General features: G+C 40.2%; 1 protein-coding gene across 5 annotated transcripts in view; it reads right to left on the minus strand.

Moving 5' to 3' along the window:
• Nucleotides 1-1,455: 1,455 nt before the first annotated feature.
• LOC134355576 (polyglutamylase complex subunit TTLL1-like) overlaps nt 1,456-27,770 on the minus strand; it is a 30,873-nt gene continuing 4,558 nt past the window's right edge. For 4 of the 5 annotated variants that reach the window (XM_063065643.1, XM_063065647.1, XM_063065644.1 and 1 more), the window contains 8 exons: nt 16,892-17,100; nt 11,020-11,200; nt 10,599-10,733; nt 9,817-9,925; nt 8,106-8,249; nt 4,072-4,158; nt 3,813-3,976; nt 1,456-2,911 (listed from right to left, as the gene is read on the minus strand). In XM_063065643.1, the coding sequence (XP_062921713.1) occupies nt 2,788-2,911; nt 3,813-3,976; nt 4,072-4,158; nt 8,106-8,249; nt 9,817-9,925; nt 10,599-10,733; nt 11,020-11,200; nt 16,892-17,100 (1,153 nt within the window). In that variant the 3' untranslated portion in view covers nt 1,456-2,787. Of the gene's footprint in view, nt 2,912-3,812; nt 3,977-4,071; nt 4,159-8,105; nt 8,250-9,816; nt 9,926-10,598; nt 10,734-11,019; nt 11,201-16,891; nt 17,101-25,244; nt 25,422-27,770 lie in introns of all 5 variants that reach the window. The other variant, XM_063065646.1, reaches the window with a different exon arrangement.

Below are 27,770 nucleotides of genomic sequence, written 5' to 3' on the forward strand. Positions count from 1 at the left end.
CTATGAACTGTGCTTTTGAGGAGGGAGGGAGAGAGAGGGAGTTATTTCATACTGACTTGGTTGTAAAAAAGAGAGATGTGGGACTGTCACTTTGGGGAACAAGAAAGAACTGGTTAACTGTTGGATTTCGGGTGAAGTGGAGATAGCACCAAGCAGCTCGTAAGTTGCTATGGTGACTGAGGGCGTTATTAAATGGACAATTGATGTTATGATTTTCGGCAGGTTGTTGATACTTCTTCAAGGACTTTTTGCCAGCTTGCATTTCTTCAGAGAGAGAGGAAGGAGGAGTTATTTGAGTGACAGTTGATGCTCAGCACGGGAAGATAAAATAGGAGGCCAGATGACACAGACCTTGGACACGTGTTCTGGACACTGAATGAGCATTGTTGTGCCCCCAGGGAAAGTGGGTTTTGGAGGATTGATCAGGTGGATCGATCCATCGCTCTTGCAGTGGAAAGAGGAAAAGAGTTGACTGATGGGGAGTTGTCCATGTGTCCATCCTCACCTGAGGGATAGCTCCACCACAGAAAACAGGTCCTCTTTGTTAAAGTCACAGTTGGTGACTTCTGAAGGATTCCGAAGGACAACGGAAAGATCAACGGCGTCAGCTCACCTGAAGACTCAAATCTCTCTCCCTCTCCATCACTACTCAATACCACAAACTGAACTTTACTCATCATTGTAACACTGTATCTTTTTACCCTTAGATTTAAAGAAGCTTGGTTTCTCATACATATATTTCCACACTTACTGATATACTTATATAATCATTACTAACTTGTTTGATTTATCTACATTTGTATTACTGTATTGCATAGTTACTAATAAATATTATTAGTTAATAGCAATACTAGACTGCAAAATGCTTTCCATCTCTGCTGGTTCTTTATTCCTGTCCTGGGGTTCGTGACAGAGCATTTACAGACCAAGTGCCCAAAGCATTGTTGAGAATCCCCACCACCCATCCCACAATTTTGTTGACCCACTACCATCAGAAAGGAGGTACAGAAACATTAGGACTAGGACTGCCAGACTGTAACAGTTTCTTCCCTCTGGCTGTGACCCTGCCACCACAAAGGTCTCAACACTAGGTCAACGTACTGTATAGTGTGCTACTTACCTGTGCTGCTTGCATTTTGATTTGTATTTTATTAACTTATGGTAATGTTTTGGTTTATGCGCTGTGTGTGTTAACGTTTTGTTGGTGCACTGCAGGCAGAAGAAAGTTTCATTTGGGTGTATGTGTATAGCTAAATGACAACTGGAATTTTAACAAAGCGTCTGCTAATCACAGCAGAAAAATTCAGTTTGTGAAGATAATTGATGAAAATCTAACAGAACAAGTCTACAATGCTGATTGGTTTTTGTACTTTAAATAAAACTTAAAAGTAAGTAAAATACAAAGTGTACTGTAACTTTTTAATCAAAGCATTGCGTCATAGGTGGAGACTAAAAGTCTGCTGTTGTTTGTTGTTCAACACTGATTCAGGTATCCTTTCGCAGCTGCTGTGCTGCTTTTGTTACCCTGCATACATTATATTTTCATTATATAAATGGTATGTAATGCTTTTTACTATTAAGTAAAAACAAGTTTAAGACAAAGGCAGTTTACTGGTAGCACACAAATTCAGTCAGAAATGATGGCGATCCCAAGCTATCTCAATACACTCCAAAATCTGAAACACTTCCAGCCCCAAGCTTTTTGGATAAGGGGTAATTAAACCTCCACTGTAAACGCTCAGCAAGTCATGGCCTTAGAATGGAAACTACTTCAGGTTGACTATCTTTCATCTAAACAAAGAAAATTTGGAAATCAAAACGTTATTAAATTGTGAAAGTGAGAGGGGGAATGAACAACGGCTGATGTGTGCAGACTGAGAATATGACCAAGTGATGTCAACTGAAAGGGGCGGTGAAAGCTGTTTACTCAATTGTGTGTAATTTCCTTTCAAATAATGTATAGTAGGTAAATAGGGGTGATATTCAGTGCTGGAAAAACAACTTCACAATTCAGTAACTATTTGCAATGTAAACAATTGACCAGAATTTAATAACTATCGTCCTAGTTGTATAAGGAATACAAAACATTACCAGGCACGGTATTTAATGAGGTACATTATGGTTGCAAATAAATAAACACTGTAAATTCAAAGCACAATTCCGGACATCTTCATGATATCCTAGTAGATTTCAACAGTAGTCATGGGTAAAAGACCAAAGCCATTAGTGTTGCTACCAAGAAATCTTTTAAAACTTGTAAAATACCAGCAATGGTTTAGTAGAATTTGAATAAATTCCTCAGTCTCTAACTCCAGTATAGTAGTTACATATAAGATAACTTCAGTCCTCTAGTTTTCATTACAAAAGGTACTATGGTAGGAACAACCAATCATACCTTGAAAGGGTCAATATACCAGCCTCAAAAAAGACTGGGTAATTGTCATGTCACATGCAAACTGAATATTTATTTCATGTCAGATTTGACATTTTACAATGTTGGCTTAATTAGTTACTTCACTGATGAGGGTTTGCAGCATCATAGGCCACCTGCTCACTTATGTCATTTTAAAAACAAAAAATACACTAAGCTAATGATATAGCACATTTACAAATAATTTGATGCTTGCATAGTCTTTTACACAAGATTTGAGTGGGCAGATGGTCTGGTATTCAGGAAGGATGCATTGTCTTTTTATGACATTAATACTGTAACTGGAATGGCATTGTACGATATGAATGTGAGGATAAATAAGAGCATTATTTTGAATATTTGTGCATCAGTTTAGTTTATTTCCAAGTTGAAAAGGGCTTCCTGGTATCTTTCTGTCGAATGCCTTTATTCAAAGCAAGTCCCAACCGTGGTTTTCCTTCATATTCCATGCCTTCAGTTTGTGCCAACTCTTCATCATATCTATAGGAAGAAGAGGTCCAAAATGAGTAATTATTTTGAAACATTGCCCAAAGTTGTAATTAAAAAATAAAATCAGGTTCTGTTATCCAAGCATAAAGCTGAGCTACTGTGTTTTGGACATTGTTGCTTAAACTAATAGCATTGACTTCTCAACAGTCTGGGCAGTATCCATTGCATGTTAATTTAAGTACATAATTTGAACCAAATGGAACATTTACTTCCAACTGACAATTTAAAACAATTTCAAAAAATGCTGTAGATGCTGAAATTAACATTCTGTGAATGTCCCCTATCTGAGATTGTTGAACTGCGTTGTTGAGTCTGGAGGTTGGGATGTTTGGATTCTGTTTTTCAAACCTGAGCTGCTTTAGGACAGTGGACAAAAGCAAAGTCAACTGTCAGAATGGGATAGAGATTTTGAGGAAGCAGTGATAGTTTGTGTTGTTTACAGAATAACTGGAGATAATTACTTAATCACTCATTCTGCATTTGCTGGCAACATCATGAATGGTGAATATATTTTATTGTGTCAGAAATGCAGGTGACATTTCTGCTACATCAGGAGTCCTCACTGAATGGCAGGATTGGAAGTCTACCCCGCCTCCCCAATACTGATCAAAGATAGTTTCTTGACAAAAGTACTTGAGCCTTCCAAACCACTTAAAGTACTTGATAATTTGGACAAGTGCAAAATATCACTTGGTTTACAGGTACTGTTCTGCACAAAGTTAATATTGTCATCCAGAAATGACTATTCCAATTATTAATCACTGTAGATTGATGAAGAGAACAAGAATTAAGACCTGACTATATTACCTGGATGTAAGTGTTAAGATCAAAGGTGAAAGGAACAGCAAAGAAAAACTAAAATACAGGAAACTATTGCAGGTTAAACTCTTACAAGAGCTCATAGTATCCAAGTGTTTCCTTTGGTGGGCATCTGCTCCACTTGCAGTCCGGCATTTCACCATTTGGTACAACAATGTTTAAGGTGTCATTGATGAGGTTGTACTTCAGAATGCGGTCATTGGTAGTAGTAGAAGAGAGTGAAGGTGAAGCATTCACCTACAATTTAGACCAATATATAAAAACACGAGTTTTCAGTGCAAACAGCAAATTAGTTATTAACAAAACCTTTCAATCAGAAATATGGCTATTACCTCAATGAGCCAAGGTTTCAGTTTGTCATCGATGATGATGTCATAACCATAGCATTCAAAGCAGTGCCGATCATTAATCATTACTGGCTGTGAAGATTGCCAACATTTATCAGTTATTTTTTAATATCAAAAATGCAATTTTATGACAGACAAGGTTAAGATACGAGGTAATTGCTAAAATGTTTTGGTGTATATTCATTATTAAAGTTGTATTGTGGCCTAAGTTACTGTATTTCTGTATTTACTCTTCATCCTCAGATGTTCTCTTGAAGCCAGAGTATGTATTCACTATTTTTAGTTACCTAATCTTTTATTTCTTGTGAAGCCATAAGCAGATGAAAGAGGCTGTGGGATGATTTAGTAATAGGCTCAATTGAAAAGCAGGAGATTACGAAGGTTTAGTACAGCACACCACTGTAATGGCATCAGACAGCTATAAGGCATGTAGGTTCTGAAGATGGTGACAACAGGCTATATCAGATCTAACAAAGATCAATATAATTAGCATTATTGAAGAAAGATTTACCTCTGGGCAAGGCGATTGGGAGTTGTCATGTAAACATGGAAAACAAAGTTTTTGGATAATGCCACTAGAAGAAATTGGGGCCTATTGGCTGATCCTCTTATGATAGCAGTAATAAAGGTATGGGCATGGTGGGTGTCATTTGTAGTATTATAGAACACAGTACAATACAGGCCCTTTGGCCCACAACGTCATGCCGAACTCTTAACCTACTCCAAGATCAGTCTGATGTTTCTTTCCCACATAGTCCTCCATTTTTTTTCCATCCATTTGCCTATACAAGAGTCTCCTAAACGTCCCTAATGTATCTGTCTACCACCCTTGGCAGTGGGTTCCATGCAGTTATTGTTTTTCAAAAATAATACTAATTATGATATCTCCCTCATACTTTCCTCCAACCACCTTTAAGTTATGTCCTCTCATTAGCTATTAATGCTTTGGGGAGAAAGATGTTCACTTTATCTATGCCTCTGAGAATCTTTCACACTTAAGTCACCTGACCTGCTCAGAGAAAGCCTTAGCTCACTCAATTTCTTTAAGACACGCTTTCCCCTCCAAAGCAGAAGCTCCCAGCCTTTCTTATGTTATGGTCTCCCACCATTGACTGAGGGGTCTGTAGACCCCAGGTTGGGAACTCCTTCTCTAAAGCTTCCACACCTTTCCAAGTGTGGTCTAATTAGAGTTTTATAAAGCTTCAACATAACCTCACAACTCTGGAAGTCAATCCCCTGACTAACACACCACATGCCTTCCTAACCACCCTATCAACTTGTATGGCAACTTTATGGGATCTATGGACATGGACACCAAGATCTCTCTGTTCCTCCATACTGTGAAGAATCCTGCCTTTACCCTTTTCCTCTACTTCAATTTTTACCTTCTAAAGTATGTCACTTAACATTTTCTAGATGAACTCCATCTGCCACTTCTCAGCCCAACTCTACATCCTATCTATGTCTCAATGCAACCTACAACAGCCTCCAACACTACCAACTCTTGTCATCTGCAAATTTGCTAACCCACCCTTCAACATCCTCATCCAAATTATTAATAAAATTCACAAAGAGCAGGAATCCCAGAACAGATCCCAGTGGAACACCACTGACCTCTAAACAGAATATGCTCGGTCTACTACCACCCCTTGCCTTCTGTTGGTAAGTCAATACTGAATCCATGCAGCCTAGTTTCCCTGCATTGCAGGTCTCCTGACTTTATAAATGAACATACTATGGGAACCTTGTCAAATGCCTTACAGAAATCCATATTCACCTCATCTACTGCAAGACACACAAAATGCTGGAGGAACTCCGCAAATAAGGCAGCATCTATAGAAAACAGTCCACATTTTGGCTGAAACCTCAACTGTACTTTTCTTCCATAGCCTGGCCTGACTTGCTCCAGCATTTTGTGTGTGCTGCTCCGATTTCCAGCATCTGTTGATGATTTTAATCTTGTTCGACACTTTAATTGACACGGAGTAGTGGAGCTGACCATGGGTTCATCTTCTGCCATCAGGTTGATACGCATCATCCACCACCAGCAATGGCTGCCTTGGCTGTACCTGCACTCAGGAGCGTCTAGTTCACCGAATCCTCCATATGTTTGCAAAAATGCCAAATCTTTTTTAGTTGGCTCAAAAGTGTATCCTTAAAAGGGAAATTACAGGCTGCAAACTGCAGCAATTGCTGTTCTGAAGAAGAGTATCAAGTATCAAGTGTTGGTCATTAGCACCATCTTGCACATCTATTCTTATACCTCCCTCAACCTCAATTGTTTTCTCCATGTGAAAAGTATAGACTCTGAAAATTCACCTGGGCCCAACCTATGCTAATTCTTTGTAGGATATGTGGAATAGTGCAAGTTTCGGACCAATTGTAGTCTCTTCCTCTCCTGCTCTGAATTGTTTATGACTATTTGCATTATTTCAACAATGCCCAACACAAGTTCCAGAACAGCACCTTATTTTCTGTCTGGAGTCCTCACGACTTTAAGCATAATTCAACAATTTCAGGAAACCAGCCTTCTTTTAGCTGTATACGTATTTCAGTGTCAATGTGTTCCTTTTCTATATCTAATTGCCTGTTTTAGAATTTATTTTTACCTTGTTAACTTGACAACTTTGGTCTGCACTCTGCACATTCTCTTAGTTCTCTCTACTTTGCCCTTTCTGCTTAAAACGTGTTTTTTTTTCACTTTTCCAGTTCTGATGAAGGATCATTGATCCAAAGCATTAACTGTTTCTTTCTCTGCAGATGCTGCTTGGCTTGCTGAAAATCCCTAGAATTTTGCTTTTGTTTTGGATTTTAAGGCTCACAGTTTTTTTATTCCAGTAGAATAAGGAACAGGACATGGGTCTCGTACACAAGATGGAGCTTGGGAAGGGATGTGGGAAAGTAAGATGAGGTTTATATTAATGGAGTTAAAGGAAGAAGGCTGATTAGTGAAATTAGGACTGAGCTTGATGAATTGAGGTGGAGAAGAGAAATCACAAGAATTAAAATTGGCTCATTTCAGAAGCTAAGGGAGGAAAGCATTGAAAATATTTTGTGGCCAAAATTTACAGCATCAAGTTGAACATGACGAGATGGTCAAAGGTGGAAAAGATGCTAAAACAGGTCGACAATGTGTGATTTGGTGAGTGGAGACATGGCACCAGCATCATCAGGCTAGGCTAGTAGAGCGAGGGATGGTCAAACAGGGAAGCTATCAAGGAATGAATCATCTCTCTGATAGTTTACTATGATTGCATGGATAATGTAGTCATGATGAAAAGCTAACGAATGCCAATAGCCTTGATTACAAATGAATGAAATTACAGCACAAGCTGATGATATCTAATCCACTAGACTGGGAGCGAGGAAGAAAGAAAGCAAGCTTGCAGGATTTGAGCCCTGTTTAACCAGCTGGAGTTTAACCAGCAACAAAAAGTGGAACATTTCAGGGATGCTGAATGTGAAGGATTGGTGAGTGCTTAATGAGCCTTTGGAGGATAGGTCATGCACACCTACCCTCAGTAATCAGATCTTTTTGCACTGAAAAAATGTATCTTATTTGCTTGCTTGGCTCATTTAAATTTTGAAGATCCAATGGTCTAGAAAACTTATTTCCTAATTTTGAATAAATCCTAACAAAAAGGTTTATTGTTAGCATTGATCTCAAGTTCAGACAATGAGACTGAAGATATAAAGATGCCAAGGCAGTTTCAAGTGGCTCCATCGCCTGCTCTTGTGTTATATCTGGGAGCTCATATTTCTTGGTTTTAATAAGGGGTTTAAAAAATAAGATGCCTGATCTATGCTACATTATACTGTTTATGACCAAAAACAGATTCACTTACAAAGAGGAACTCAACGACTTTCACTTTACCCCAAGAAAAACTTTATATATTTACCAATTTTTTGTCAAAAAAGCTCCAAAACATGGCAAAATGAAAAATGCAGAGCTTCAAACAAAATCAGGTCATAAGAAATCATATGTCCCTTCAAAAGAAATCTTTGCAAGATGTACTTACTGCCACAGCTTTCAGTGAGTGAACAACAATCCAGTGAATATCATCAAAGACTTTATCAGTTACATCTTTTCCTTGTGTGCTCTCCAGATATAGCCTCAGGTTATTCACTGACCATTTCCCACCGTGTATAGGATTATAATCACCCTGGAAATAGAGATACAGATGAATCCCCATAACTTAATAGGAAAACAGAGGATAATGTGTTCTTAAGATAAATAGATGGGAAACTTTGGTCTGTTCGTGGTTCTTCATCCAGTTCTTGTCTGTGCTTTTAGCCAAATCAGCCTGGGAATTCAGGGAAGTCTTACAACTTGCATCACTGTTTCCGAACTGGTGGCAGAAATAAGGATGTAAAATAAATATGAATTATCAACCCCATTTAATTAATTAGAGACCATTACATCCATTTTATTGATTGTATGAGGTTATTTATTATGGATCTGAAACAATTATTATTTGTGATAAGAAGGGCCTCCGTTGGCTGAGGTCGACCATGGATTTTGCATCTAAGCTGTCATATGCAAGGCAGGGCATTACAATAAGGAGAACAAGCTGTTGCCCATGCAGCAGGCTCCTGCTCTCCACCCAGCTGATGAATCCAAAGGAATGGCAGAGCAGCTCAGTGAAGAGGGTGAGCCTTTAGCACCAGAGGTGTTGCAGGAGTTGCCAGTCAGCATTGAACTCAATGTATGTCTGCCTTAGGGACTCAAGCTCTGGGCTTTTCCCTCTGGGTTTACTCCTGAAGCCTTCCCCATAAGTGGGTATAGCCACAAGGCACAAAGGTTTGAGATCAGAGATTTCCTTCTTCTGGATGAGTTGCTAACCAAGGCTAACAAGCCACATCTGCCAAAGCAACTGGCTTTAAAGTACCTGTTACCACCTTTGCCCCTTTACCTATCAGTAGAAACGATTCCCCAGGGCTTAGAAAGCCACACGTGAAGGCCAGGAACTAGATTTGGTTGGCGGAGGCCATTTGAGAAACACGCCATTGGGCGCTAGGTAGTGGGAGCTTATCCCCACACCTTCCACCCCTCCCCCACTCCCAGCTATAACAATTTTAAGGAACCTAAAAATGTTACTGTTACAAGTTTATGATATTTTTTCAGCCACTTCAATCATTTTTTTGACTTTTCCCTTGGTTTCAATCAGGATGAAGGTATCAGTGTTCAGAAATGGAATATTTTTTGCTTTGAATATTCCAAATCAGCCCTTGGATACTGTCTTTTGAATGCATTGCAGAGACAAATCTCTCGGCTAATGATAAACGTCAGCTACAGCCCCAGAATAGCATCTCTTGCAGCACTGTCATGAATATTTGCATTGTACCTTTTAATCTGAATAAGACACTTAATTTGAAAAATATGATTTAAGAAACATTTACGGTACACTAGGACCAATAAATCTGTACCCAAATAGGAGTTTTGGTGCTGAACCCTTGCATTCACTGCACTTCACAACAAGTCCTAACAGCTAATAGAGTTCGTCAATCATTCTGACCCATATGTGAAGCCTTTTATTAGAACTGATGCAGATACAGCTCAATTCCAGCTGATTCATTTGTAATCCATGGATTCCAAATGTGGAGTTACCTACTGCATAAAAGTTTTAACCCTGACCTGCCAGGTACTCCCAGTATTTCTATCTCATGCAGTCATCTTGACTGTTTATATCGTCAATTTAACATTCAACATGCAGTCATTAATCAACTTACTCCCAGTTTTTGTACAGACACATTTGTAAGATGCACAAACATGTTATCCAATTCACTAGTGCTTGGTGTGTACTTCATTGTACAAAACCGACAAAATCCTAGCCGATACCTACAATATAAAGGAAATGAGAATTTAGCAGAAGTAATAGTTCAAAATCACAATTTTATCCTGAATATCATCTATCTTCCATATTAGAAAACAGGGAAAACAAAATAATTTGCAAATGACTCCAGGCAGTACTAGTTTGCTTTTAATTAAATTGTTATAAAGCCAAGAGTACAATTGTGATCCGTATCAGCAGGTGATTACTGACTTGCCCAGCAGCAGAGCTGAAAGTAAGATTTTCATGTAGCCAATGATGTGCAGAAGGGCGAAATTACCGAAGTTCATAATGGCTGACACTTAAACCACCAGCTGTCAGTACAATTGATCCAGTTTCTAAGCTGACAATATTGAAAAGGGATTCAATACAGATAAATATACCAAAAGAAGAATTTTTATTTTTCACTTTTCTGGCATAGATTTTTCTGGATTTCCATTAAAATTTTGGCAATTATTTTCTCTATTCAAAATCTGTAGGTTTCCTTGAACTTTTGAGGAAACTATTATTAAATATAGAACTAAATCAATTGCGTTCTTCTTAAGATTGATTAAATTCAATTTTATTTAACATGACTGGATAATTATGCTACCTGCAGAGGTACAGACTTCATCAAAATTCTGTCCAACTGTGATGAAACACATGAACATGAAAGTAATTTGACTGATTTCTCCGACTTACATGTAACATTTAAGTGGTCGATAGGAGGTCACCAACACATACAAGCGTAAATCAAACTTCTTTCCACCGATCAGTAGTGGATTGTCTATGTACAATGAAATGACATATGCCTCTTTCCCAGCTGGAGATATAAATCTGCAAATTAATACTTTGAATTTGTAAAAGAAATAAAGACGACTAGAAATTAAAACTTTTAAAATCCTGATAGAAGGTAATCAATCCAGGACATCAAAACTGCTTTCTCTGCCAATATAGTTTTGTAGAGATACAGTTGTAAATTCAGCATTTTCTGGTTTTATTTAACAATCCCAGCATTTGTAGTATCTCACTTTGTTATTGCAACTAGTTTCTAACATAGATATACTGTGCCCATTTGGGTGCCAATAAAAGTAATAACAAACCAAAACACAGTCATTCTCACGTGGTTGTCCGACTGTCTCGTGACCACTTCTTGATCTGGGAAAGTTTATTGATAAGAAAAATTCCTTTTCCCTGAGCTTTTCCACATGGTTTCATTATCCAAGTGCTAGTTGGGTTCTTTCGGAACTCCTCCACAAACAAATTGTAATCGCCAGGCAGCATGAATGTGACTGGAATAAAATCTGAAAAGTAATGATTCGACATTGTCAATACAGCCAAAGTAGTGAAGTCCTTTGCTCTTAGCTTTATGTCACAGTCAATTTGGATTAGAATTCATACCTATTCAAAATAACTGACTGTAATAAATGTACGCAATAAAAACATTGTGATTTCTACCAAGGTAAAATTCCATACCTGATATTCTTGGGTAGATATGATTACATGAGAGCAATTATGTCAATGAGATTCATTTATAATTCCTACAAAAATTGAGCTCAAATTTATATGAATTTAATGCACTTAAACAGTTCCTAATAAAATCTTAAAATGCGAGTCAGGATAAACTGTGCTTCAGGATAAGGTTGTTGCCTCAATGAAGTTTAAATAAAGGGTAGGTTTGCTATTCTTGATTGTGCCCAGAATTCCATTCAAGGTCTCACTTACATTGAATTAGTGTATAAAAACACACACAGAATTTTGTCGAAGTTAGCTTGTTGTTCAAAAACAGTTCATAGAGCATTGAACATGGAACAGTACCACACCCATCAACAAACCCTTCACCCAACCATATAACCATATAACAATTACAGCACGGAAACAGGCCATCTCGGCCCTTCTAGTCCATGCCAAACTCTTACTCTCACCTAGTCCCACTGACCTGCACTCAGCCCATAACCCTCCATTCCTTTCCTGTCCATATATCTATCCAATTTAACTTTAAATGACAACATCGAACTTGCCTCAACCACTTCTGCTGGAAACTCGTTCCACACAGCTACCACTCTCTGAGTAAAGAAGTTCCCCCTCATGTTACCCCTGAAATTTTGTCCTTTAACTCTCAACTCATGTCCTCATGTTCGAATCTTCCCCACTCTCAATGGAAAAACCCTATCCACATCAACTCTATCAATCCACCTCATAATTTTAAACACCTCTATCAAGTCCCCCGTCAACCTTCTACGCTCCAAAGAAACTTGTTCAACCTTTCTCTGTAACTTAGGAGATGAAACCCAGGCAACATTTTAGTAAATCTCCTCTGTACTCCCTCAATTTTATGGACATCTTTCCTATAATTCGGTGACCAGAACCATGTCTGCCAAATTAATCTTATCTGCCTGCACGTGGTCATATCCCTCTATCCCCTGCCTGATCATGTCTTTTCAGCCCCTTAAATATTACTATCATAGCTATTTGTTACACCTCCTGGGGCAGTGCTTTCCAGGCACCTGTCCCTCTGTTTTTAAAAAAAACTGCAGATCTTCTTTAAGCTTATGTGCTTTACTATTTGCCATTTCCTCCCTGGGAAAAGGACTCTGACTGTCAATGCCTCTTGTAATTTTATACATTGTACTTCAATCACGTCACCATTCAACCTCCAGCACTCCAAAAAAATATTAAGTTTATCCGATTGTCCTGATAGCTAATGCACTTCAGTCTGGGCAACATGCTGGTGAACGTCTTCTGTACATTCTCCAAACTTTCTACATCCTTCCTGTATGACAAAGAGAAGTGCACACTACAATCCAAATGTGGCCAAGCCAAAGTTCTATACAGCTGCAACATGAACGACCAGTGCCTCCAAGTAATGATGGTAAGCATGTTGTATGCCTTCTTTACCTACTGTATCCTCTTGAATTACCATTTTCAGGGAACCATGGAATCACACCCCAAGATCCCTCTGTGCATCAATATACCAGAGAGTTCTGCCATTTACGGGCTACTTACCTCTTGTATTTGACCTCCTAAAATGCAACTCCTTATCCAGATTAAGCTCCATCTATCAGTTCTCCACTCAAATTTCCAACTAATCTATATCCTACAGTATCTTTGATGGCAACCTTCTTCACAAATGGCATCTGTATCAACTTCTGTGTCATCTGTATCTTATATTGTCATTCAGATTGTTAATTCCCATCATAAACAGAGGTCCCAGCACAGATCCTTGCGGAACACCACTAGTCAGAGACTTCCAGTTGGGAAAACATTTCTCTAACACAATCCTCTCAGACAGCAAAGTTAATTTTGGATCCAATTTACCAGGTCACTGCAGATCTGGCATGTGACCTTTTTTAAGAATACTTTACTGTAGTCCATATAGACAACATCCACCATCCTACCTTCAACAATCATCTCCATCACTTGCTCAAAAACTCAATTAGATTTATGAGACATAACCTCGCTGCACTAAACAATACTGACTATCCCAAGTAAATCCATGCTTTCCCTAAGAATCCTGTACCTAAGAATCTTATCAATGATTTCTCTTCTATCAATTCCATATTCACCGACCACAATTTCCTGGTTTGCTCCTGTTGCCCTTCTTAAACAGATGAACAACTCTGGATATTCTCATTCTTCACCCAGCTTCACCCATGGTTGAAGAAGATACAAATTCTTCTGTAAATGCCCTAGAAATTTCTTCCTTTACTTCCTTCACTATTCTGAAATAGGTCACATCAGGCCCTGGGAACTTAATTATTTTAATGTCTTTCAAGGCACTTCCACCTTCTAAATATCAATATACCCTTAGAATAAGAGCATTCCTCTCCATAATCTCACCATCATCCTACTCTATGCTGAATATCAATACAAAGTATTAAGGATTCACTTACTCTGACTACAAGCAACTACTCTCCATTGTCCTTAAGTGGTCCTGCTCTTTCCCTAGTTATCCTCTTGTCCTAACACATGGAGCAAAAACCAAGCTGCTTAATGAACTCAAGCAGCAACTATAGAGGCAAATGGACAGCTAATACTTTGGCTCAAGACTCTGCCTCAGAATTTATTCAGGGTCGCAACCTGAATTGTTGACAAAGTCCTGGTATAGGATCACGAACTGAAGTGTCACCCACAAGAGAAAATTTGCAGATGCCAGAAATCCAAGCAATACACACACAAAATGCTGGAGGAACTCAGCAGGCAAGGCAGCATCTATGGAAAAAAGTACAGTTGATGTTTCAGGCCCAGATCCTACAGCAGGACTGGAGAAAAAACGATGAGGAGTAGATTTAAAAGACAGGGGAGGGGAGAAAGAAACACAAGGTGATAGGTGAAACCAGGAGGAGGAGGGATGAAATAAAGAGCTGGGAATTGATTGGTTAAACATAGAAACATAGAAAATAGGTGCAGGAGTAGGCTGGAGCTATAGGGCTGGAGAAAGGGGAGTCTAATAGGAGGGAACAGAAGGACACGGAAGAAAGAAAAGGCGGGGAGGAGCACCAGAGGGAGGCGATGGGCAGGCAAAGAGATAAGGTGAGAGAGGGAAAGGGGATGGGGAATGATGAAAGGAGGGCGCATTTCCCATCCTCTTGGCTCCATAGATGCTACCTGAGTCACTGAGTTCTTTATTTGTTGTCATAAATTCTAGCACCTGCAGTCGCGTGTCCCAATCTGTGTAACTGTGTATAATACCAAGAAGTTAGCATGCAAATTTCACATCTGAACATTCTGATATATGGTTTAGGTACCCAATAAAACATACCTACAAAGAAATTTTATGGATAATGGTATGCAGAGTTAAAATAATACTTTCAATAGAAGAATTCAATTGCATGCACCAGAACCAGAACATCCAAACTTCCTAAACAAGCCTATGTTAAGGATACATTTCTCACAAATCTTTACATTTTCTGGTATAGTGCTCTTCTGGAGACGAAACTTTGTCTGTTGTCAATGACAAAAACCAAGTAATATTCAGGAATTTACCAGATTTCTGAGCTATGAAAGAACACCGTGCTCCTGGTCTTTCAAATTTCAAGATTCAAGATTGGTTATTGTCATTCTTCACTACATGGGTGTAAAGCAGAACAAAATGACTTACTCTGGGTCCAATGCAGCATAAAAAAACACAATAAATATAAAAGTAATCCTATAAAACACAATATACGAGTAAATGTCAAATAGTAGTGTGGGGGGGGGGAATTTAAGAGGGTGCTGAGAGGTGGAGGAGTAGCTGAAGCGGATGTAGTAGTATTATAGAGTCACAGAATAATCTAGTCTGTGCCAAACCATTAATCTGACTAGTCCCATCAACCTGCCAACCAGACCATAGCTCTCCATAACACTCCCACTGATGTATTATCCAATATTTTTCTCAAATGTTGAAATCAAACCTGCATCCACCACTTGTGCTGGCAGCTCACAAACCTCTGAGTGAAGTAGATCCTCTTAAACATTTCACCTTTCACCCTTAACCCATGACCTCTAGCTGTGTCTCACCTAACAGTGGAAAAAAGCCTGCTTGCATCTACCCTCAATTTCGTAGACCTCTATCAAAACTCCCCTCAATCTTCTATGTTCTAGGGAATAAAGTCCTAATCTATTTAACCTTTCCCTATAACCCCGGTCCTCAAGTTCCGGCAACATCCTTGTAAATTTTCTCTGTACTCTTTCAGTCTTATTTACATCTTTCCTGTAAGTAGATGATCAAATCAGGCCTCACCAATGTCTTATTCAATTCCATCATAACATCCAAACTCCTATACTCAATACATTGATTTATGAAGTCTAATGTGCCAAAGCTTTCTTTCCTATCCTATCTAGCTGTGACGTCAGTTTTAAGAAATTATGGATCTGTGTTCCCAGATCCCACTGTTCTACTGCACTCCTAAGTGCCCTACCACTCATGTATAAGGCCATCCCTGGTTGGCCGGGGGTGGGGGGGGGGTGGGGGGAGGTGGTGGGTTTAGTAAATGAGTGGATGTGTTGAGCAGCCTGATGGTGTTTGGAGAAGTGACTGTTTTTGAGTCCAGTGGTCCAACTGCACTCTCTTTCTTCCCTGATGGGAGTGAGACAAACAAGCAGGGTGGGTGGGATCCTTCATGATATTGCTGGACTTTTTCTGGCACCTTTGTGCATATATTGCATATTCTGTATATGCACCTTTCTGCCAACAAAACACCCAATTTTAAGAAGTAACACTTCATTTTATTCATATAGCTGCAAGATCAATTGATAATCTTAGATAAAAACAATATTAATCTGTTAAAGTAACTTTAAAACTATCAATGTTTCATTCAGCAGTTCTTAATGAATGTTTCTTTATCAATGAATAAAACTGGAAGTTGTTTATTTGAGGTTTGCTTGCTTTCTAAATCAAAAACAATAATGTTGGCTAACATGCAACATTAACAATATTTATGCAAACATTCGAACTATAAGATCAATCAGCATTTACAATGTATAATCAAATATGAAAATATTACCAAAATAAATTGTATGAAAGACTCAGCTCTTAATGATTTTGAACTAATTTGCCTTTAAATCAGAAAGATACTGGTTCAGAAAACTGGTCAAAAAATTCTAGGCTGATCCTTCAGCATGGAATGGAAAGGCCGCTGCTTTGAAATAAATTTTGTGAGGGGCTCAAAGTTGACATTAAACAAAGGGCATGCCAGCCTTTTCATCAGCATTTAGAAAGATCATGGCACTACATTAATGAAAATTAGCTGTTATTCTCACCTTATCCATCCCTTATTCAAATAACTATACTGTTTTCCCGTTCTTTTACATCCTATTATTTTTGGAGGCTTGGCAGCCTCATTTCTTACATTACATTACCAAAATTTACCCAGTATAAAAGTACTTTGGTATAACTAAAACCACAAAAGTTGCCATCAAGTGTGAATTTACTTTACTTATAATTAAGTAAAATACAGTTGTTCTCCAGTACCCTAGATCAGCTACTTTATTGCAGGTAAAGTCTTTCCATTTACCTAAATGAACATATTTGCCATTTTCGTCCTTCTCCACAAGTGGGCTTGCTTCCCTTTCTAACTCTCGGCGATAGCGCTTGATATTCTTTACCATCAAGTCCTTCCGTGTCAGCTCATAATGGTTTGGAAAATGATTCACAATTTGATCATCATTCAGACGGTAGCCATTTTCAATGCTGAAAACATTTCGAATTGTCTGTACACTCATCCTATGAGAACAAATGTCCAATAGTGACCATAACATTAAATATACAAAGGGCAAATATTTAAATATTAGGAATAAAAAAAACTCCCTTTTCCCATTCATGCTACTCCTTGTACCACATTTGATCTCCAGATGGGACATCTTTCATAATTCTCACAACACGGAAGAAAGTAATTCAGCTTACTTATGCTGGCTCTCCAATTCCTGCCATTTATTTCCCATTAACTTAAGACCATAAGATATAAGAGCAGAAGTAGGCCATTTGGCCCATCGAGTCTGCTCCGCTATTCAATCATGGGCTGATCCAATTCTTCCAGTCATCCCCACTCCCCTGCCTTCACTCCATACCCTTTGATGCCCTGGCTAATCAAGAACCTAGCTATCTCTGCCTTAAATACACCCAATGACTTGGCCTCCACAGCCGCTCGCAGCAACAAATTCCACAGATTTACAACCCTCTGACTAAAGTAATTTCTCCGCATCTCAGTTCTAAACGGATATCCTTGATCCTGAAATCATGCCCTCTTGTCCTAGACCCCTCTACCGTGGGAAATAACTTTGCCATATCTAACCTGTTCAGGCCTTTTACCATTTGGAATGTTTCTAATGAGATCCCCCCTCATTCTCCTGAACTCCAGAGAATACAGCCCAAGAGCTGCCAGACATTCCTCATACGATAACCCGTTTATTCCTGGAATCATTCTTGTGAATCTTCTCTGAACCCTCTCCAATGTCAGTATATCCTTTCTAAAATAAGGAGCCCAAAATTGCACACAATACTCCAAGTGTGCTCTCACATGCCTTATAGAGTCTCGACATCACATTCCTGCTTTTATATTCTATACCTCTAGAAATGAATGCCAACATTGCATTCGCTTTCTTCACAACCGACTCAAGCTGGAGGTTAACCTTTAGGGTACCTTGCATGAGGAATCCCAAGTCCTTTTGCATCTCTACATTTTGAATTCTCTCCCCATCTAAATAATAGTCTGTCCATTTATTTCTTCCACCAAAGTGCATGACCATACACTTTCCAACATTGTATTTCATTCAACACACACAAAATGCTGGTGGAACGCAGCAGGCCAGGCAGCATCTACAGGAAGAAGTATAGTCGACGTTTCGGGCCGAGACCCTTCATCAGGACTAACTGAAAGAAGAGATAGTAAGAGATTTGAAAGCGGGAGGGGGAGGGATGAAGCTAAGAGCTGGAAAGTTGATTGGCAAAAGGTATACAGAGTTGGAGAAGGGGGAGGATCATGGGATGGGAGACCAAGGGAGAAAGAAAGGGGGAGGGGAGCCCAGAGGAAGATGGGGAGCAGGCAAGGAGTGATTGTGAGAGGGACAGAGAGAAAAAAAACACGGGGTGGGGATACATAAATAAGGGATGGGGTAAGAAGGGGAGAAGGGGCATTAATGGAAGTTAGAGAAATCAATGTTCATGCCACCAGGTTGGAGGCTATCCAGAAGGAATATAAGGCGTTGTTCCTCCAACCTGAGTGTGGCTTCATCTTGACAGTAGAGGAGGCTATGGATTGACATATCAGAATGGGAATGGGACGTGGAATTAAAATGTGTGGCCACCGGGAGATCCTGCTTTCTCTAGCAGACAATTGCCACTTCTTTGCCCATTCCCCTAAACTACATTAAGTCTCTCTGCAGGCTCTCCGTTTCCTCAACACTACTCCCTCCTCCACCTATATTTTTATCATTGGCTAATTTAGCCACAAATCCATTAATACCATAGTCCAAATCATTGACGTACATCGTAAAAAGCAGCGGTCCCAACACCGACCCCTGTGGAACTCCCCTGGTAGCTGGCAGCCAGCTAGAATAGGATCCCTTTATTCCCACTCTCTGTTTTTTGCCGACCAGTCAATGCTCCACTCATGCTAGTAACTTCCCTGTAATTCCATGGGCTCTTATCTTGCTAAACAGCCTCATGTGCGGCACCTTGTCAAAGGCCTTCTGAAAATTCAAGTACACTATGTCTCCTGCATCTCCTTTGTCTACCCTGCTTGTAATTTTCTCAAAGAATTGCAGTATGTTTGTCAGGCAGGATTTTCCTTTCCATAGGCCATGTTGGCTTTCGCCTAACTTGTCATGTGCCTCCAGGTACTCAGTAATCTCATCCCCAACAATCGATTCCAACAACTTCTCAACCACTGATGTCAGGCTAACAAGCCTATAGTTTACTTTCTGCTGCCTCCCACCCTTCTTAAATAGCAGAGTAACATTTGCAATTTTCCAGTCATCCGGTACAATGCCAAAATCTATCGATTTTTGCCTCCGCAATCTCTCCAGCTACTTCCTTCAGAACCCAAGGGTGCTTTCCATCAGGTACTGGCGATTTATCCAACTTCAGACCATTTAGCTTCCTGAGCACCTCCTCAGTCGAAGTTTTCACTGCACAAGCTTCACTTCCCTGACACTCCTCAATGTCCAGTATACTGCAGACGTCTTCCAGTCTTCCACTATGAAGATTAATGCAAAATACGCATTCAGTTCCTCTGCCATCTCTGCATCTCACATTACAATATCACCAGCTTCATTTTGTATTGGTCATATATCTACCCTCGACTCTCTTTTACCCTTTATATACTTAAAATGCTTTTAATATCTTCTTTGATATTAGTTGCCAGCTTCCTTTCATAATTCTTGTATTTCTTCACATGCCCATCAATTCCCCAGTGATTTTCCTGCTAAGTACACTAGCAACAATTTACAATAGCTAACTGAAAAACCAGCACATTTTTGGGCTGTGAGAGCAAACTGGAGGACATGTGAGAAACCACACTGTCACAGGCAAAACATACAAACTCCATAAAGATAGCAGCCAGGATCAGGATTGAAGTCAGGTCCATGGAGCTGGAGAAGAGATCGATCCCAACCATTGCAGTACCCTTTTCCAGTTGAAAAGCTCAAAACCAAAAACATAGAACATAGAATAGTACAGCACAGTACAGGCCCTTCGGCCCACAATGTTGTGCCGACCCTCAAACCCTGCCTCCCATATGAGCCCCCACCTTAGATTCCTCCATATACCTGTCTAGTAGTCTCTTAAACTTCACTAGTGTATCTGCCTCCACCATTGACTCAGGCAGTGCATTCCACGCACCAACCACTCTCTGAGTAAAAAACCTTCCTCTAATATCCCCCTTGAACTTCCCACCCCTTACCTTAAAGCCATGTCCTCTTGTATTGAGCAGTGGTGCCCTGGGGAAGAGGCGCTGGCTATCCACTCTATGTATTCCTCTTATTATCTTGTACACCTCTATCACGTCTCCTCTCATCCTCCTTCTCTCCAAAGAGTAAAGCCCTAGCTCCCTTAATCTCTGATCATAATGCATACTTCCTAAACCAGGCAGCATCCTGGTAAATCTCCTCTGTACCCTTTCCAATGCTTCCACATCCTTCCTATAGTGAGGTGACCAGAACTGGACACAGTACTCCAAGTGTGGCCTAACCAGAGTTTTATAGAGCTGCATCATTACATCGCGACTCTTAAACTCTATCCCTCGACTTATGAAAGCTAATACCCCATAAGCTTTCTTAACTACCCTATCCACCTGTGAGGAAACTTTCAGGGATCTGTGGACATGTACCCCGAGATCCCTCTGCTCCTCCACACTACCAAGTATCCTGCCATTTACTTTGTACTCTGCCTTGGAGTTTGTCCTTCCAAAGTGTACCACCTCACACTTCTCTGGATGAACTCCATCTGCCACTTCTCAGCCCACTTCTGCATCCTATCAATGTCTCTCTGCAATCTTTGACAATCCTCTACACTATCTACAACACCACCAACCTTTGTGTCGTCTGCAAACTTGCCAACCTACCCTTCTACCACCACATCCAGGTCGTTAATAAAAATCACGAAAAGTAGAGGTCCCAGAACAGATCCTTGTGGGACACCACTATTCACAATCCTCCAATCTGAATGTACTCCCTCCACCACCACCCTCTGCCTTCTGCAGGCAAGCCAATTCTGAATCCACCTGGCCAAACTTCCCTGGATCCCATGCCTTCTAACTTTCTGAATAAGCCTACCGTGTGGAACCTTGTCAAATGCCTTACTAAAATCCATATAGACCACATCCACTACACTACCCTCATCTATATGCCTGGTCACCTCCTCAAAGAACTCTATCAGGCTTGTTAGACACGATCTGCCCTTCACAAAGCCATGCTGACTGTCCCTGATCAGACCATGATTCTCTAAATGCCGATAGATCCTATCTCTAAGAATCTTTTCCAACAGCTTTCCCACCACAGACATAAGGCTCACTGGTCTATAATTACCCGGACTATCCCTACTACCTTTTTTGAACAAGGGAACAACTTTCGCCTTCCTCCAATCCTCCGCTACCATTCCCGTGGACAACGAGGACATAAAGATCCTAGCCAGAGGCTCAGCAATCTCTTCTCTCACCTCGTGGAGCAGCCTGGGGAATATTCTGTCAGGCCCCAGGGACTTATCTGTCCTAATGTATTTTAACAACTCCAACACCTCCTCTCCCTTAATATCAACATGCTCCAGAACATCAGCCTCACTCATATTGTCCTCACCATCATCAAGTTCCCTCTCATTGGTGAATACCAAAGAGAAGTATTCATTGAGGACCTCGCTCACTTCCACAGCCTCCAGGCACATTTTCCCACCTTTATCTCTAATCGGTCCTACCTTCACTCCTGTCATCCTTTTTTTCTTCACATAATTGAAGAATGCCTTGGAGTTTTCCTTTACCCTACTTGCCAAGGCCTTCTCATGTCCCCTTCTTGCTCTTCTCAGCCCCTTCTTAAGCTCCTTTCTTGCTTCCCTATATTCCTCAATAGACCCATCAGATCCTTGCTTCCTAAACCTCATGTATGCTGCCTTCTTCCACCTGACTAGATTTTCCACCTCACTTGTCAGCCATGGTTCCTTCACCCTACCATTCTTTATATTCCTCACCGGGACAAATTTATCCCTTACATCCCGCAAGAGATCTCTAAACATCGACCACATGTCCATAGTACATTTCCCTGCAAAAACATCATCCCAATTCACACCCGCAAGTTCTAGCCTTATAGCCTCATAATTTGCCTTTCCCCAATTAAAAATTTTCCTGTCCTCTTTGATTCTATCCTTTTCCATGATAATTATAAAGGCCAGGGAGCGGTGGTCACTATCCCCCAGATGCTCACCCACTGAGAGATCTGTGACCTGACCCGGTTCATTACCTAGTACTAGATCTAGTATGGCATTCCCCTGGTCGGCCTGTCCACATACTGTGACAGGAATCCATCCTGGACACACTTAACAAACTCTGCCCCATCTAAACCCTTGGAACTAATCAGGTGCCAATCAATATTAGGGAAGTTAAAGTCACCCATGATAACAACCCTGTTATTTTTGCACCTTTCCAAAATCTGCCTCCCAATCTGCTCCTCTGTATCTCTGCTGCTACCAGGGGGCCTATAGAATACCCCCAGTAGAGTAACTGCTCCCTTCCTGTTCCTGACTTCCACCCATATTGACTCAAAGGAGGATCCTGCTACATTACCCACCCTTTCTGTAGCTGTAATAGTATCCCTGACCAGTAATGCCACCCTTCCTCCCCTTTTTCCGCCCTCTCTATCCCTTTTAAAGCACTGAGATCCAGGAATATTGAGAATCCATTCCTGCCCTGGTGCCAGCCAAGTCTCTGTAATGGCCACTACATCATAATTCCATGTATGTATCCAAGCTCTCAGTTCATCACCTTTGTTCCTGATGCTTCTTGCATTGAGGTACACACATTTCAGCCCTTCTACCTTACTGTCTTTACACCGTTTATTCTGCTTCTCTTTCCTCAAAGCCTCTCTGTATGTTAGATCTGGTCAAAGCCTCTCTGTATGTAACACCATGATTCACTCCAGTCAAACCTAATAATGTGTAAACAATCAATTGCATTCACCAAGATCATAGCCATACAGTAAACCTGCATCAAATAATCTGCCTGGCAGAAAGACCAACTGGATAAATAAGGAGTCACCCAAGTTATACTTTCAAAGCAATTTATAGACTGCTACAACAGCATTCTGAAAATAAGCAATAAAGTGTGGCTGAAGACCATTAAGCAAATTTCAGGTAGATGCAGATTCTTAAGAGTATGCCAGAGAAAGCAGCATTGGAATCTCAAGACTAAGTGGAGGTGGAAATGACAGAAATCCAACTAATGGTGGCCGAGCAGGAGAACCAACATCAGACTGGCATCCAAGGTGATGTCCCAGCAAAAAGAACACAGCAAGGAACAGCATGGAAAACCGGAAGCAATTTGAGGTAGTGCAAAAGATAATGATGAATCTTGCTGGTGTAGAAATAGTTTAAAGCACCAACAGTAAGGACAATGGGGGCAAACTCCAGAGTAAATGGATAAAACTGCAGGTGTGAAGCAACAGTTAAAATATGAACTGAAAAAGCTTAAATGACAATGACTTTCAAGTCCAGAGGAAATTGGTCACAACTGCACTTAGCCATAGGTGTGACCCAGCTTCTAGTTACTTGCCATTTTAAATCACCATTCCCCCCCTCCAACCTTTCTGTCTGTGGCCTCCTGCAGTATTACAACAAGCACCAGCACAAGCCTGAGGAACAGCACGTCTTCTATCTGGGCATGTCCCAGCTTTCAGGACTTAATATTGAAATCTCCAACTTTAGGAAATTCACTATATACACTGTATATCTCTATATTGATAAATCATATCTGTCTGTCATCATTTTGGCTTAATTTTTCTTTCTCGTCCTGGTAGCTTACTGGACTTCTCTTTCCACTTCTGATGCAAGATCCTGGACCTGAAATATTAACTGTTCCTCTTTCCACAAATGCTGCATTTCCAGCATTTTCTGTTTCTATTTCAAGCTTACAGCATATACTTTTGATTCGCAGTAGTAGTCTTCAATAGGTTAAGAGGGCTATTTTAGAAATAATAGCATGCCTGTCTGGACAGAAAGTTAGATGATTAGCAGATTAATGAAATTAAAGCAAAGCAAGGGAGAATATCACTAACAAAATAAGTTTGGAGATGACATGGGTAGAGTCAAATATGGACGAGAGGCTAACTAATACAAGGTCAGCACAGAAGTAAGACAGAGGAGGAAAATGGATCAAGCAATGGATCAAGAGTGCAAAAGCAGTAGATTTGACTCATTCTTTGAGGCAGAAGTCTAAAAAATGGTACATGATAGATGGAACATGAACCTTCTAAGGAGTCTGCATAATTTTTTGAGGAATGCTTGTTTGGCTCCACACATCATGGTTTTAGGGAACAAGCTGCAATGAACCCTCACTGAGGTCTGAACTGTAATATATTACAGTTTAACTTGTTTAATTTGCTTACAGTTTGCTTATAGTTTAGCGTGTTAACTTGTTTTTGCAAGTATAATGCTTTTTCCCCAAACTACATTGCCAATTATCTGAGAAGTGCGTAGGTTAGCAGAAATCACTTCTGTTACAACTCAACTAGGTAAGATGTTGGCGGTGATATGTGAACTTTGAACTTCAACTTACACTTTTATTCTCCACAAATGCTATTTGACTTGATGAATATTCCCAGCAATCTGTTTTTATTCACGATCTCAGCATCTTCATACACTAAAACTAGTTCGTGACACCTCCAATGACAGAGTAAGGACAGCTTTAAACTGTATTGTAGATAATGGTCAAGAAAGAATCCTTGTCTTTGCATCACAAAGAAAAAGAGGAACAACACAGAGAGAAAGAGGTTCACTGATTTTCACCGGTTCTAATTAGGCAAACCATTCACATTGGTCTCTGCCACAAATTCTTCCTTCAGTCCTGACGAAGTGTTTCGGCCCGAAACGTTGACTTCTTTTCAGCTGATGCTGATTGACCTTCTGAGTTCCTCCAGCGCATTGTGAGTCTTCTACTGAGCATTCTTGGACCTAAACCTCCAATTTCTACATCAGAATATCACAACGGACACCCCTCTATTCCAGCATATCTGTGGCATTGAAACCTAGGATACAAATAGAATGCCAGAGCACATATGGTTACATTGGTCTTCCTTGGGTGAGGAATGGGTTTCATTTCCACAGACATCCATAAATTGATTTTGTTCTTAAGTCCAGAAACACACAGGTATAATTTCATATGGTAACTGTACCTCCAGTATTGTAATGAACAGCTTCAAAAGCACACAAAGCTGGTAGGAAATAACAATTTTTAAAAGTGCTGAGAGAGCATTCCCAGGAACAAATGTATGCATGTTCATCAGACTTCTGAATTTAATAATATTATGGGAACTTGTCCATAATTTGGGTGTTCTTCACCTGGGGCTGGCCTGCAAAACAATGGATAAAAATGCAGTAGAGATAGTGAAGATGATACAGAAGAATACTGTATTGAAGCATACACAGGTTTTCTTCTCCTTAGGGGGTCCTTTGAGGACCAAATGCTACCACTCCAGTTCTGAGGTGGTTGATAAAGCTTCTGTGGGATCTAGAAACTCTTCCACAGATGGGGCAGGAGGTGTTGAACAGGACAGAAAGGTGAGCAATCTGTACAATGCTGTGCTCCTTCCACCACATACACAAGGCTTTTGTGTGCTCCTGACAAATGGATTTGAGGTTCTCAGTTCTCTCCTGAATGCTCCATCTTCACTTTGAGTGGATAGGATCCATGGGTTTCAAGGAGTTAGTGGTGACATTACATTTGTTCAAGGTGCCATTGAGAATATAATGGAATCCTTTTTTTCTGTCCACCTGATAATTTTTTAAAATTAGTTCAGTGCATGTTATCATTGACTCATTAACAGTTAAAATTAACAAAAACTCAGTAAGGAGGAGGAGGCATGTCTGACAGGCAAAACCTAGAAAGCCATGAGGATAAGCTGCAAACAGGGCTCTGGTTCAATGAATGAATGGATGTAGTTAGAAAGTGAGAACACAGACAAAAGGAGGAGTAAATTGCAAAATGCAGAGCAGGAAGACAGTCCTACCAGGCCAAGCTGAGCTTGTCCTCAACCAAAGGGAAAAATGATGATCAGGCTGAGCCAACGTAACAGTAATGTCACAATCTTGGTATCAGCAATTTTTGTGTCAGTTGTGAATATACGAATTAAACCTCCTACCTTCATGTCCATGTCACCAGTGGTTACAGGAAACAATCAGGACCTCAGTATCAATCCTTATAGTAACCACTGGTCACAGAATTCCAATCTCAAGGACAACCATCACTTTTTGCCTGTTATAATCATATCAAACTTGAATCCCTAACTTGCCTTGGATCCCATGGGCCTGACTTTACCATAGGCATGACTACATCAACATACACGACATCATCCATACTGCTCTGTAATTTGTTACTTCAAGTAATTTGTTTGAATTTGTCAAAAAGGTTCTCCTACTAACAAAGCTATGCTGACCATCACTGATCAATCTCTGCTTACATCTCATTAGGCTCTGGGTATTTATCCACCCACGTCTGCTAAAACATATTCATAGATGTATTCCAAAAACAAAGAAATACTTAAATGGCAAAATAGTACAACCGTGGCTGACAAGGTAAGTCAAAGCTAATGTAAAAGCATAAGAGAGGGTAGACAAAGCAAAAATTAGTGGGAAGACAGAGGACTGAGAAGCTTTTAGAAACCTACAGAGAGCAACTAAAAGAATCATTAGGCAGGAAAAAATGAAATATGAAAGCAAGCCAGCAAACAACAACAAAGTGGATCTTTTTCAAGTATGTAAAAGACTAAAAGAGAGATGAAGAGTGGATATAGGACAGCTAGAAAATGAGGCCAGAGAAATAATAATGGGAGCCAAGGAAATGGTAGATGAACTAACTGAGTATTTTGCGTCAGTCTTCACAGTGGAAGACACTAGCAGGGTGCCAGATGTTGAAGGGTGTTAGGGAAGAGAAGTGAGTGCAGTTACTACTACAAGGCAGAAGGTGCTCTAAAACCTGAAAGACCTCAGGGTACAGCAGGCACCCAGGCCAGATTAACTGCACCATAGAGTTCTGAAAGATGTAGCGGTAAAGATTGTGGAGGCATTAGTAATGATCTTTCAGAAATCATTGGACTCTGGCATGGTGCCAAGACTGGAAAATTACACATGTCACTCCACTCTTTAAGAAAAGAGGAAGGAAGCAGAAAGGAAATTATAGACCAGTTAGCCTGACCTTAGTTGTTGGGAAGATGTTGCAGTTAACATAAGGACATAAGAAATAGGACCAGGAGTAGGCCATCTGGCCCATCGAGCCTGCTCCGCCATTCAACAAAATCATGGCTGATCTGACCATGGACTCATCCCCACCTACTGCCTTTTCCCCATTACCCTTAATTCCCCTACTATGCAAAAATCTATCCAATCTTGTCTTAAATATATTTACTGAGGCAGTCTCCACTGCTTCATTGGGCAGAGAATTCCAGATTCACCACCCTCTGGGAAAAGCAGTTCCTCTTCATCTCCGGCCTAAACCTACTCCCCCGAATCTTGAGGCTATGTCTCCAAGTTCTAGTCTTACTTATATGTGGAAACAACTTTCCTGCCTCCATCTCATCTTTCCCTTTCATAATTTTTTGCTTCTATAAGATCTCCTTTCATTCTTCTGAATTCTAGTGGGTACAGTTCCAGCTCACTCACTTAACCTATCTATATCTCTCTGCAGACTCTCCACATCTTCTGCA

This window comes from Mobula hypostoma, chromosome 13 (assembly GCF_963921235.1).
Source record: "Mobula hypostoma chromosome 13, sMobHyp1.1, whole genome shotgun sequence".
In the NCBI taxonomy this organism is placed as follows: Eukaryota; Metazoa; Chordata; class Chondrichthyes; order Myliobatiformes; family Myliobatidae; genus Mobula; species Mobula hypostoma.